Source organism: Nothobranchius furzeri, chromosome 3 (genome assembly GCF_043380555.1).
Source record: "Nothobranchius furzeri strain GRZ-AD chromosome 3, NfurGRZ-RIMD1, whole genome shotgun sequence".
Taxonomy (NCBI): domain Eukaryota; kingdom Metazoa; phylum Chordata; class Actinopteri; order Cyprinodontiformes; family Nothobranchiidae; genus Nothobranchius; species Nothobranchius furzeri.
The window spans coordinates 84,022,149-84,034,020 of NC_091743.1; the positions used below are offsets into that span (position 1 = coordinate 84,022,149).

At 42.8% G+C, this 11,872-nt stretch overlaps 1 protein-coding gene across 1 annotated transcript; it reads left to right on the forward strand.

Moving 5' to 3' along the window:
• Nucleotides 1-4,598: 4,598 nt before the first annotated feature.
• On the forward strand, nt 4,599-11,651 carry gypc (glycophorin C (Gerbich blood group)). Its single transcript, XM_015958038.3, has 4 exons — nt 4,599-4,733; nt 5,292-5,407; nt 9,580-9,621; nt 10,962-11,651. Exons 2-4 carry the CDS (start codon nt 5,314-5,316, stop codon nt 11,156-11,158), a joined length of 333 nt encoding a protein of 110 aa, XP_015813524.2. The 5' UTR covers nt 4,599-4,733; nt 5,292-5,313; the 3' UTR covers nt 11,159-11,651.
• Nucleotides 11,652-11,872: the final 221 nt, after the last annotated feature.

Here is an 11,872-nt window from a genome sequence, read left to right on the forward strand (position 1 = left end):
TGGCAGACCAAGGCGGGAGCCTTGGCGGTCCAATCCCCGGACAAGAAAACTAGTTTTTGGGACATGGAACGTCACCTCGCTGGCGGGGAAGGAGCCGGAGCTTGTGGCAGAGGTTGAGCGGAACCGGCTAGATATAGTCGGACTCACCTCGACACATTGCATTGGCTCTGGAACCCGAGACCTGGAGAGGGGTTGGACACTCTACTTTGCTGGAGTTGCTCCGGGTGAGAGGCGGAGGGCTGGGGTTGGCTTTTTGTTAGCCCCGAGACTCTCTGCCTGTGTGTTGGGGTTTACCCCGGGGGACAAGAGGGTAGCTTCCTTGCGCCTTCGGGTCGGGGAACGGGTCCTGACTGTTGTTTGTGCTTATGGGCCAAATATCAGTTCAGAGTACCCACCCTTTTTGGAGTCCCTGGGACGAGTGCTAGATAGTGCTCCATCAGGGGACTCCATTGTCCTGCTGGGGGACTTCAATGCTCACGTGGGCAATGACAGCTTGACCTGGAGGGGTGTGATTGGGAGGAACGGCCCACCTAATCAGAACTCGAGCGGTGTTTTGTTATTGGACTTCTGTGCAAGCCGCAGTTTGGCCATAACGAACACCATGTTCGAACATAAGGATGCCCACCGGTACACTTGGTACCAGGGCAGCCTAGGTCACAGGTCGATGATAGATTTTGTAGTCGTATCATCTGACCTGCGGCCGTATGTTTTGGACACCAGAGTGAAGAGAGGGGCGGAGCTGTCAACTGATCACCACCTGGTGGTGAGTTGGATCAGATGGCAAGGGAACATGCCGCGTAGACCTGGCAGACCCAAACGCATAGTGAGGGTCTGCTGGGAACGCCTGGCAGAAGAACCTGTCAAGACGGTCTTCAACTCCCACCTCCGGCAGAGCTTTGACCACGTCCCGAGAGCAGTGGGGGACATTGAGTCCGAGTGGGCCTTGTTCCACTCTGCGATTGTCGAGGCGGCTGTTGCTAGCTGTGGTCGTAAGGTGGCCGGTGCCAGTCGTGGTGGCAACCCCCGTACCCGCTGGTGGACACCAGAGGTTCGGGGAGCCGTCAGGCTGAAGAAGGAGGCCTACAGGGCGTGGCTGGTCTGTGGGTCTCCGGAGGCAGCAGACAGGTACCGGATAGCCAAGCGGGGTGCAGCAGTGGCAGTTGCCGAGGCAAAATCTCGGGCGTGGGAGGAGTTTGGTGAGGCCATGGAGAAAGACTATCGATCGGCTCCAAAGAGGTTCTGGCAAACTGTCCGGCGCCTCAGGAGAGGAAGGCAGCAACTCGCTCACACTGTTTACAGTGGGGATGGGGAGCTGCTGACGTCAACTGAGGCTATAGTCAGACGGTGGAAGGAATACTTTGAGGAGCTCCTCAATCCCACCAATGCGCATTCCGAGGAGGAACCAGAGCTGGGAGGCCTGGGGATGGACTGTCCGATCTCGGGGGCAGAAGTTGCTGAGGTAGTCAAACAACTACACAGCGGCGGAGCCCCGGGGGTGGATGAGGTTCGTCCTGGGTATCTCAAGGCTATGGATGTTGTAGGGCTGTCATGGTTGACACGTCTCTACAACATTGCGTGGTCATCGGGGGCAGTTCCTAGGGAGTGGCAGACCGGGGTGGTGGTCCCCATCTTTAAGAAGGGTGACCTGAGGGTGTGTTCCAACTATAGGGGGATCACACTCCTCAGCCTCCCTGGAAAGGTCTACTCCAAGGTACTGGAGAGGAGGGTCCGATCGATAGTTGAATCTCAGATAGAGGAGGAGCAATGTGGTTTTCGTCCTGGCCGTGGAACTGTGGACCAGCTCTATACCCTTGCAAGGGTGATGGAGGGGGCATGGGAGTTTGCCCAACCAATCCACATGTGCTTTGTGGATTTGGAGAAGGCTTATGACCGTGTCCCCAGGGTCACCCTGTGGGGGACGCTCCAGGAGTATGGGGTGGGTGGCTTTCTGTTAAGGGCCATTCAGTCCCTTTACCAGAGGAGCGTGAGTTTGGTCCACATAGCCGGTAGTAAGTCGGACCTGTTCCCAGTGAGGGTTGGACTCCGCCAGGGCTGCCCTTTGTCACCGGTTCTGTTCATCACTTTTATGGACAGAATTTCTAGACTTAGCCGTGGTGTGGAGTGTGTCGAGTTTGGTGGCAGGAGAATCTCGTCTCTGCTTTTTGCGGATGATGTGGTCCTCCTAGCTTCATCCAGCTCTGACCTTCAGCTCTTGCTGGGTAGGTTCGCGGCCGAATGTGAAGCGGCTGGGATGAGGATCAGCACCTCCAAAACTGAGACCATGGTTCTCGACCGGAAAAGGGTGGCTTGCCACCTCCGGGTCGGGGGAGAGGTCCTACCTCAAGTGGAGGAGTTTAAGTATCTCGGGGTCTTGTTCACGAGTGAGGGTAGGAGGGATCGGGAGATCGACAGGCGGATTGGTTCGGCGTCTGCAGTGATGCGGACGCTGAGCCGATCTGTCGTGGGGAAGAGGGAGCTGAGCCAGAAAGCCAGGCTCTCGATTTACCGGTCGATCTACGTCCCAATCCTCACCTATGGTCATGAGCTTTGGGTAATGACCGAAAGAACGAGATCGCGGATACAAGCGGCCGAAATGAGTTTCCTCCGTAGGGTGGCCGGGCTCAGCCTTAGAGATAGGGTGAGGAGCTCGGACATTCAGGAGGGACTCGGAGTAGAACCGCTGCTCCTCCGGATCGAAAGGAGCCAGTTGAGGTGGTTTGGGCATCTGGTCAGGATGCCTCCTGGACGCCTCCCCGGGGAGGTGTTTCGGGCATGTCCTGCCGGCAGAAGGCCCCCGGGTCGACCCAGGACACGTTGGAGAGGTTACATCTCCAATCTGGTCCGGGAACGCCTTGGGGTCCTGCCGGAGGAGCTGGTGGACAAGGCCGGGGAGAGGACGGCCTGGAGCTCCCTGGTTGGGATGCTGCCCCCGCGACCCGGACCCGGATAAGCGGAGGAAGACGAAGACGAAGACGAAGACTTTTAAGCAATCTTAATTGGCATTAAAATGTATATTTTATTTAAATATGTAAGTATTTATTATTTATTTATTTATTTATTATTTATTTATTATTTAGGGAAACATGAAGAAATGTATTATTATTATTATTATTATTACTATTATTATTAGGGATGCAACGATACCACTTTTTTCCAAACCGATACGATACTGATACTTGGATCTGAGTACTCGCCGATACTGATTACAGATACCGATACTTCTACCACAAAAAAAATGCAATGAATTGGAATACAGGTTTAATTTTCTTCTCTGTTTTCAACAGGAAAAGACTATGAGGTTGATAAAAAGTAAAAGATGTTAATATAAATGATCACAAAACTAAAACATTGAGTGAACAGAAATGACAGGTTACAGTGAAGTCACTTTCAAGCAACTGCATTGGTATCAGTTACTGGTATCTGTTAACTTTAACCGATACCGATATTGGTATCGGTATCTGTGTCGGCACCTATACCGATACCAGTATCAGTATTGGTGCATCCCTAATTATTATTATTATTATTACTATTATTATTATATGAAAGGAGGAGTAGAAGAAGTCAAAAGTTTCTTCCCTTGATATATTTTGATGTGATTATCTCAAATTTGGAAAAAAAATTGGACATTTTCAAGCCTTTTTAAAATAGAAGACAGGAATACATACATCAAATATTAAATTAAATTAAATTAAATTAAAAACTAAAATAAGTTTTTGATATCAATGGTTAGAATGTCTCTTGGAATTGTCAAACTTGAATATCTGACTCAAGAATCTATTTAGGAGATGCTTGAAATGGACTGTGTCACCACGAGTTCTAAAATGCAGTCATCAATTTTTATATTTCTGCACTATTTTTTTCATAAATTATTAGACTTTATGCCTACATGTATTTGGTTGCCCCATGGCTGGATTTTGTATTATTATTATTATTATTATTATTATTATATTTTCTTTCATTTTTTATCAAAGTTTCAGATTTGTCTTTTTGCTCATTGACTGTGTTATCCTGTCTTTATTTGTTGTAAGGTAAGAGGACCCGCTCATCTCAAGCGGTTTCATCCTCTGAAAATAAAATAAATAAATAAATATTTGGAAGATTGCAGGACAAAACCCAAGTGGAGCTACGGCACCCCCTGCTGGACATTTTAGGGATTTGACATGAAAATGCACATAGGCCTAAATATGAATTATGAAGGCAAATGGAGTAGCCCCTGGCTGGCCACATTTAGCCCCACCCCGATCTCCGGGAGGCAGTCAGGGGTAGTTGGACAAATGGGCACAGGATCATGTCTAAGTTTTAATAAACTGGGTAGAAATGGTGTAAACAAACATTTACCACAATGAAAATAGGGCAAGAAAGTCAAAACAATACAGTAAGTTTAAAACCTGAAAAAGAGACGTTTTAATTGTAAAATGTGTGAAAACGTTCTGAACAATTCTTCAAAAGCAGCAGCCTTTACGCTGCACGCAATCATCCTTCAGGAGGAGAAACAAACATCAGAAGAGAAGGTTAATGAGCAAGTTGGGATTAAAGCACCACATCCTGGGAGAAGCATCACAGCTGCACATTTTCAGACATCATGTGGGTGGGGTCAGCTCTCTCATTGGCTGTTGGGGGACCAGATATGAACCCTGGGGACTAACGCCACACCCATCTGTTTGACTGTCCTCCAGCACACTTTCTGCCGTTTCTTCTTCCTAAAGATCAGAAGAGCTGCAGCCTGGGAACTTGTAAGTTTTGTCTTCTTATCACTTCATTTTCTTTTATTCAGTAATTTATTTAGCTTTCTGCTGCAAGAAGTTAAATGTTTATGAAGCAATAGTTATATTAGCATGTGGGTTCATCTTGTACACAAAGAAACATAAAGTCAAGAGTTACAAGGATGTAAAATTATAAACTGTAATAATGTAGTTTACTAAAATAAAAGCTGATTTCAGGCACAAATGTTGGTGTTTTTGTCCTGATGTTCTGCAGCTGTGACGGAGTTTCGTGAAGCGTGACTCTCATTGTGTCCAACAAAACAATCATGTGTCATTCCCTCCAGTCTGAGACAAAAGCTCAATCTCAGAACTCCTGCAAAAAAAAAACAACAACAAAAAACCAGGATTGTTCTGCAGCTTTTGGCACAAATAAGACTTTTGCAAGAAATTGACTTTTGGTTTCTTTTAGGCAGCTCTGATAGAGACCAACCGCAGGAATCAGCCAAACGACTGAAACATTCCTCTTTGTTTTTGTCTGATTTTGTTAGAGAAGAAATCCTTACGACTTTTCCTCTTGGTCTCTGACAGATTAAATTAGGCTGAAGTCAACATGGACGTTTTCACTACCCCATCTCCTGCAACTCAAACAGCAACAGAAACCTTCCCAACATTTTCCGACCTGGTGACGAGGATTGGGAAGAAAGGTGAGTTCTTGTTCCTCACAGAGACGTGGCTTCTTTAAAGGAACATTTCAGTAAGGCGACCCAAAACCACATTAATCCGTTTAAAGGAGTGAAATACTGTACAAAAATAAAATTTAAAAATTATTTCTAATTATAATCGTTCACTCTGAGATGTTCATGCAGGTTGAACATGAAAATAGTCTCCTACACATATCTGCTGCATTAGCTTGTGATAGAAAATAGACGGTGAAACTCTAGGATTAGAAAATCCTGATGGATCTACGTCACACTGTCACTTAACATTCATGGACTCACCCATCTTGACTCTCAATGGGGAATACTGTTGATGGTTTAGCGTTCAGGAAACAGCAGAAAATGTTTTGGCTAGTAGAAGCTAACCGTTAGCATTAGCAACTCCAGAACACAGCAGAACTTCCTCAGGTTTGTGTTGTTTGTGGAGATAAAACATCAACGTTGCAAAGTAAACAGTCAGTGGTCGAGCTGCAAGCCAATTGGAGGAGAGATATCCAAATATCAGAAAATAAGACTCCAAAACCTGCCGTCTGAAGCTACTTTCTTCTCTAGCTGACTTCTACTTCCTAATTCAGGTGCACCGGAGCTTCCAACCCTCCACCCCCACCCCCGAGAACAATGTACATGGTATAAATAAAGGAGACAATGCGTATTTTTCCTGGTGAAAGGGGGCAGTAGATACCTAAGTCATTGCAAGCAAGCAGTATTTTTGTGTTGAAGTAAGACCTTACAAACGGACGCCCATTAGGGTCAAAAAGCTTTAGGGAGTGCAAACTTTAGCAAAATGAAAAGCACATCAGACTCCCTTTCTTCACTGACAACAAGTGAAGAGGTAAATGTCTAAAACAACAACATTTAAGAACGACAAAAGTTTTGTAACCGTTTGTTACAAATCAGTAAATGCATTTTGTCCTCATGAACTCCCGTAAAAGGAAACATGGTTTCTCAACATCAAGGCGCCTTGCTTACGAGGACACTGTCCTTCCTTGGTCAAAGAAAACGGTTAAATGGAACAGACTTTCATCACGTGATCGTGGTTTCCACAGCGGTCACGTAACGTCACGTGACACGGGAGATAATGTTATATTTTATACGTGTAAGCTTCAATACAAATATATAACGAGCCTTTTAACTTTTTAAATTGTGTATATATTAGTTAAATTAAAAATATAAGTGAGTTACTACCCGCTAGCCACCGAAGCTGCAGCTACGCAACTAACCAACCATAGATAACTTCTTTGGTTCTAAAAAAAACATTTTAAATTAGTTGACTTACTTTTAAACTTGAAATTTGCCCCAAAGTAGCTGCCGGCTTCTGATCCGCCGTCCTTTTGAAAATACCGCAGAGTATTCTGGGTAATTTTTGACCAAGGCTAGGCTACAAGACACCTCCTGTGTATCCTTGCTCGGCTAGCTAAATGGCCAACAAACGGAGAATACATGCCTCGGTAGCACGTGAATATTGGAACACGTCTTGGCGGCTCCTGATGACGTATCTCCTAGGCAACCGAGGCAGGGCCAAAGCATCAAGGCGAGGTTCCTTGGCAATGAGAAACACCATTAGACCCGCTCCCATGTATTTTAGACCAGATTTTTATGGTTATATATTACAAAGCCACCAATATTTTTCAACAACTGGGCATCATTTAATTCATTTCAGCAACATTTTGATGGATATTTCCAGAAATTAATGGTAAAAACTACACATTGTCTCTTTAAACAACACCGTCTATTTCCAGTGAAATGATCACATTTGTGTTACTGCTTACATTTATTAGAAGGAAGATCAAACTGATCAGTTGCTACATGTGTCCCAAAAACCATGACTTGATTTTATTGATTAATTAAAAAAAATTAAAGAAAAATGAACATCCAACATCATTTTCATATAGAAATTCCCCAACAGGTTCACTAACAACAAGGAAATGTGACTCTGAAAGCTAAAGCTAGTGTTATTTTTGAGCAAAATAAAAATATTTTTAATGCAGAAAATGAAACTAACAAATAAAATCAGTATCGGAAAATACTTTTTCTTTTTACAGAATTTCAGTTTATTAATCATCTTTTTCATTTTTAATACCTTCCGACTGTAATTATTTGTTTTCATGAAAAATCTGAGCACCTTTAATTTGAAAGTTTTGAAAAGTGTTTCATTTGAAATCAACTTTTTAAGCTAACCACTCTTATTTTATGCTAAAATAATTTATGTTTTTTTTTCTTTTAATAATTGATTTGATGAATTCTCGATAAGCAAAACATTGTTTGTGTAGCACAAATACATTTTTTGTTCTAGTTTCTCTTATTTTCCGGTTCACCTTAAGCTTAGTATTTCTGGTTATTGAGCAAAAATGTCAGAAAATGTCTTAGATATTATAAAATGTCACTTCAGCCAACTTTGTTTCAGTTAAATATGAAACTTGAGGACATGTTTTCCACTTCTTGGTGGTGGATGTAGCCAGACTTTGGGATGCAGATAAACGGTCTGCAGGATTTCATGAAAGAACCTAAGTTGTTGCTGAACAGTTGAAGTTGTGTGTGTTTTGCAGCAGGGAGTGTCTTATCAGTGTGGCACCTCAGGGAAGAGTGTTGCTGTGGAGATAAGAGTGGAAAAGCTGAAACAGCTGGTTTCCACAGCAGAGCCGGACGGGACCAATAAGAGCTAAAGGCAGCTCTGTCCCTGAGAAATTAACTTTATACAAAATAAAACCAGTTCATGTGTAACACAACAACACAGAACACCTGCAACTTTCTACCAACTTTTTAAAAACTATGGGGCCACGATTTTGCCAAAGTTGAAGAACAATTTGTAAAAGAAGAAAATAAAACATTTTAAATATAGCTGAATATTGTCATTGTAATGATTTAAATTACATGTATTTTAATAAGCCATAAGGCATGGGATTCCATAGGAAATATGAAATCCACCTTACGGATCTGTGAGATTATTTAAACCAGAATATTGGATCTTTTTATTGCAGGGATTAGATAACAGCTTCGTATTCACTCAGAGACAACAGAAACAGTTGTCCAATATTTATGTGTCGATGGTAGATACATTTACATGGGCACAAGTAGTCAGAATGAACACCCTGTCAGATTCTTCATGTAAACATGTCAATCAGACAATTCTGATCTGAAACGGCCCGATCGGAACGAAATTTCTTTCCAACTGAGAGAGGTGGTTTTCATCCTATCATCATTCCGATTGATGTCCATGTACACACTTATTCGGATTGTTGGAGTAAAATAATACCCAAGTGTGCAACTTCAGCGTGACGTCTTTCCGCTTTTGCAGACGCTCAGGACAAGTCTGAAGAGCTGGAGGACGGTGTGAGCGGGTGATCATTAGTACGTTATCCTGCTCCTGTGGCGGAGGAGCAGTAGTGTTACGTACCGCTGAGCCTGTAGCTTGGTTAAAGCCATCAGTAAACACAAAAGCATGCAGGTGACAATGTGAAGAAGGTCCATAACGGGGGGAAACATAAGGCAATGGATAAAGCTAGAGAATAAGAAAATAAAATGTGAGGAAAAAGATGATATTTGTTTATGGGTAACAACTCTGTGCATGCTAAACCTACTTAATTCCATTGAATACTTGGTACTTGTATACTCACAGCATGATTGGATCATTTCAGTTAGTGTGAATGCAGATATCGCCCGTAGCGGTGCCACAAAAAAAGAAAAACGATAAGACGACCGGATTTGCAGCTCCATGAGTTCAGTTCGGTGGTTCAGCAGCGGCAACCCAATCCCCCCCCCACAGCCAATGCTTGCTGCTAGCACCGTAACGCTTTTATAACCGGGGAAATACCGGATTTGTCACATCTAATGCTTTTCCTCCCCGCCGCTGACATTTTCTTCTTTTAGACATAAGTACCACATGTTCCTGATTGGTTCTTCTGTCCATCCCTCCCACCGTTCCCGTTTTTGGATTTTCTTTACAGTCACTTTTTGTTGTCGTCTTTCATTCGTCAAAAAAATGTTGATCAATATTCATCATTATTTTGTTTTTATAGAAGTTTCTTTTTTAGTGTCGAGTTCATCTGCAAAAATTCACTCATCACGAAAACAAAGACAATGAAAATATTTCGTAAACGAAAATAACACAGTGTGTGTAATGAGTGTAATTAAGACAAACCCCAGTCTTTTCTATTTCACAGACATCTACAGCAGCACTGAAGATTTAGCAGCTCTTATTGGAGGTGAGAACTAAACATTTGTCTGTTGTCTCATTGTGTTTGTGTTCTCTAAAGAACCATAATTTCACTTGTCTACCAACACACAGCCTAAAAGACCAGCGTTCATTCTGTGTTGCTTTTTCAATTCCATCTTGTTGGTTCTTATGTGTACATAGAGTAGTAAAAGTTTAGTTTTTTCCTTTCTAGCTCGGTGTATGTATAAAAACAAACAAACAAAAAAAGACGTTACGTGCATATGTTCTTTTTCTTTGGAGTTACTTCTGTATGGCAATCTGAAGTGCTAAGAAAGAGCAGAGAGTGGGAGGAGTCTGCCGAGGCACAGCAGAGAGGGAGGAGGAGCCTTTCCTTTTAAAGAGCAAGTTCACTGAGAAACTGTTTTTTATATCTTTTAATTATCTACAGGTTTTTGACTGATCTTTTAATTGCTTTTAAATGTTTTAACTGTTTTAAGTCATTTTATGTCACTTTTTTGTTGTGCAGTGCTTTATGTTTATGTTTAAGTTTATTTATTCAGCAGACACTTTTATTCAAAGCGACTTACAATTTCAAACCTATAGGGCATGTTGTGATCTGTGGGGGAAACCCTCGCATGCATGGGGAGAACACCCAACTCCACGCAGAAAGGCTGCAGCCGAGTTTCGAACCTGCAACCTTTGTGCTACGAGGCAACAGTGCTAACCACTGCGCCACCATGCAGCCCTGAGCTCTATTTGGCTCATGGGCCATGTGAAGGCGCTCTACAAATAAAGTAGATTCACTTATATGTGTTTATTTTAAAACACTGCAAGTTTAACATGCATGCTGAACATAAAACTAGTCTTCTACCCCTATTCCCTGCATTTACCACCAAATTAAAACAGGAAAATCTCACACGGATCTACACCAGTCTTTGAATTAGCACTCGCCCCTTTTGGCTAGCTACTGGGAACTCTGTGTTGATTTTTCCAGCTAAGCTAAGAGAACATGTCTCAGTTTTCAGACGCTATTTATTAGCATTAGCAACTCCACAACATGGCGGAACTCCTTCGGGCTTGTGTTATTCGTAAAGATAACACATCCAAGTTTACAGAGCAAGCGGAGGCAGTGAAAGAGTTTTGTTGCTGTTAGCCAATCAGAGGCAAAATGTCTGAATATCATGAATAATAATGAGTACGACCCCAAATCCTGCTACTTTCTAACTTCTGCTTCTTAAAACAGGAGCACCAGAGCTTTTCTCCCCACATAGGTTTATTTATTTGTAAGGCATTAATTTACACAAGAGACAACTGCATATCTTTAAAAAAACAGTGAATGACAGCTGTACCGTACTGATATTCTCCCCCCCCCCCCCCCCCCCCCTCCAGGAATCATCACCGGGGTGCTGCTGGTCTTTCTCTGCATTATCACAGTTCTGCTCTGGTGTCTGTCCAGACAGAAAGGCTCATATGTGACCAATGAGACAGATGACGATGATGACGTTGACAACAACGATGACGAGTCTGTTGGTTCTGACGTGGCGCTCCAAGCTAAAGAACCTCTGAATGCCAACAAAGAGGACTAAATCCTGCAGATGGAGGACTTTTGTCAACGTCTGAAACTAGAAAAATGTGGAAAAGCTACATTTTTAAGCTGTTGTTGTGGGGGAGGGGCTGTTTTCCATTGTGTCTGTTTGATTTGCAAAAAGAATGTAGAATAGGAGGTTCTTTGTTGACATCTTTCTTCATCTTTGTGGCTGGGTGGAAAAAACAAGCTGCTCTCAGTATGCGACATACACTTTTAAGAGAGTTTATGGACAAAATCCCAGATATTTAAACACTTCAACGTCTAAAGACAAGAGGGGGTTTAGACAGAAGCCTAAAATCTGTATTGAAGAGAAAATTAACGTTTTTAAAGCCCATATGAGTTCTGGGATGACGGAAAACGTCTGTCCGATTCACCAGAGTTTTTTTTTTTTTTTTTTTTACAAATCTGCTAGGGAGAAATTTATTCCTAATCAACAGAAAGCCCTGGAGCCTTCACCCATGAAACATTAAAGACTTCCAAACATCTGGAAACCTACAAATATTTTGTTTTGAGAAAAATTGAGCAGAAAGCGGTGGTCATGCTAGTAGCAGCAGTTAGCTTCTACGAGCCGAGCCACAGCATTGTTTATATCACCTGTGGGTGATGACCAAAGAAAATGGATAAATCCCAACAACGACCGCAAAGCCGGTAAGTCTTCCTCAGTCAGTGTCCTTATTTATTTCTTTATTATTACTATAAAGACCACGCGGGT

Bases quoted from the DNA above. Each gene is read 5' to 3' on its own strand.
- gypc (XM_015958038.3), top strand. From the start codon at position 5,314: ATGGACGTTTTCACTACCCCATCTCCTGCAACTCAAACAGCAACAGAA. The intron at 5,408-9,579 runs GTGAGTTCTTGT...TCTATTTCACAG, and splicing joins GACGAGGATTGGGAAGAAAG to ACATCTACAGCAGCACTGAA. The intron at 9,622-10,961 runs GTGAGAACTAAA...CCCCCCCTCCAG, and splicing joins TTTAGCAGCTCTTATTGGAG to GAATCATCACCGGGGTGCTG.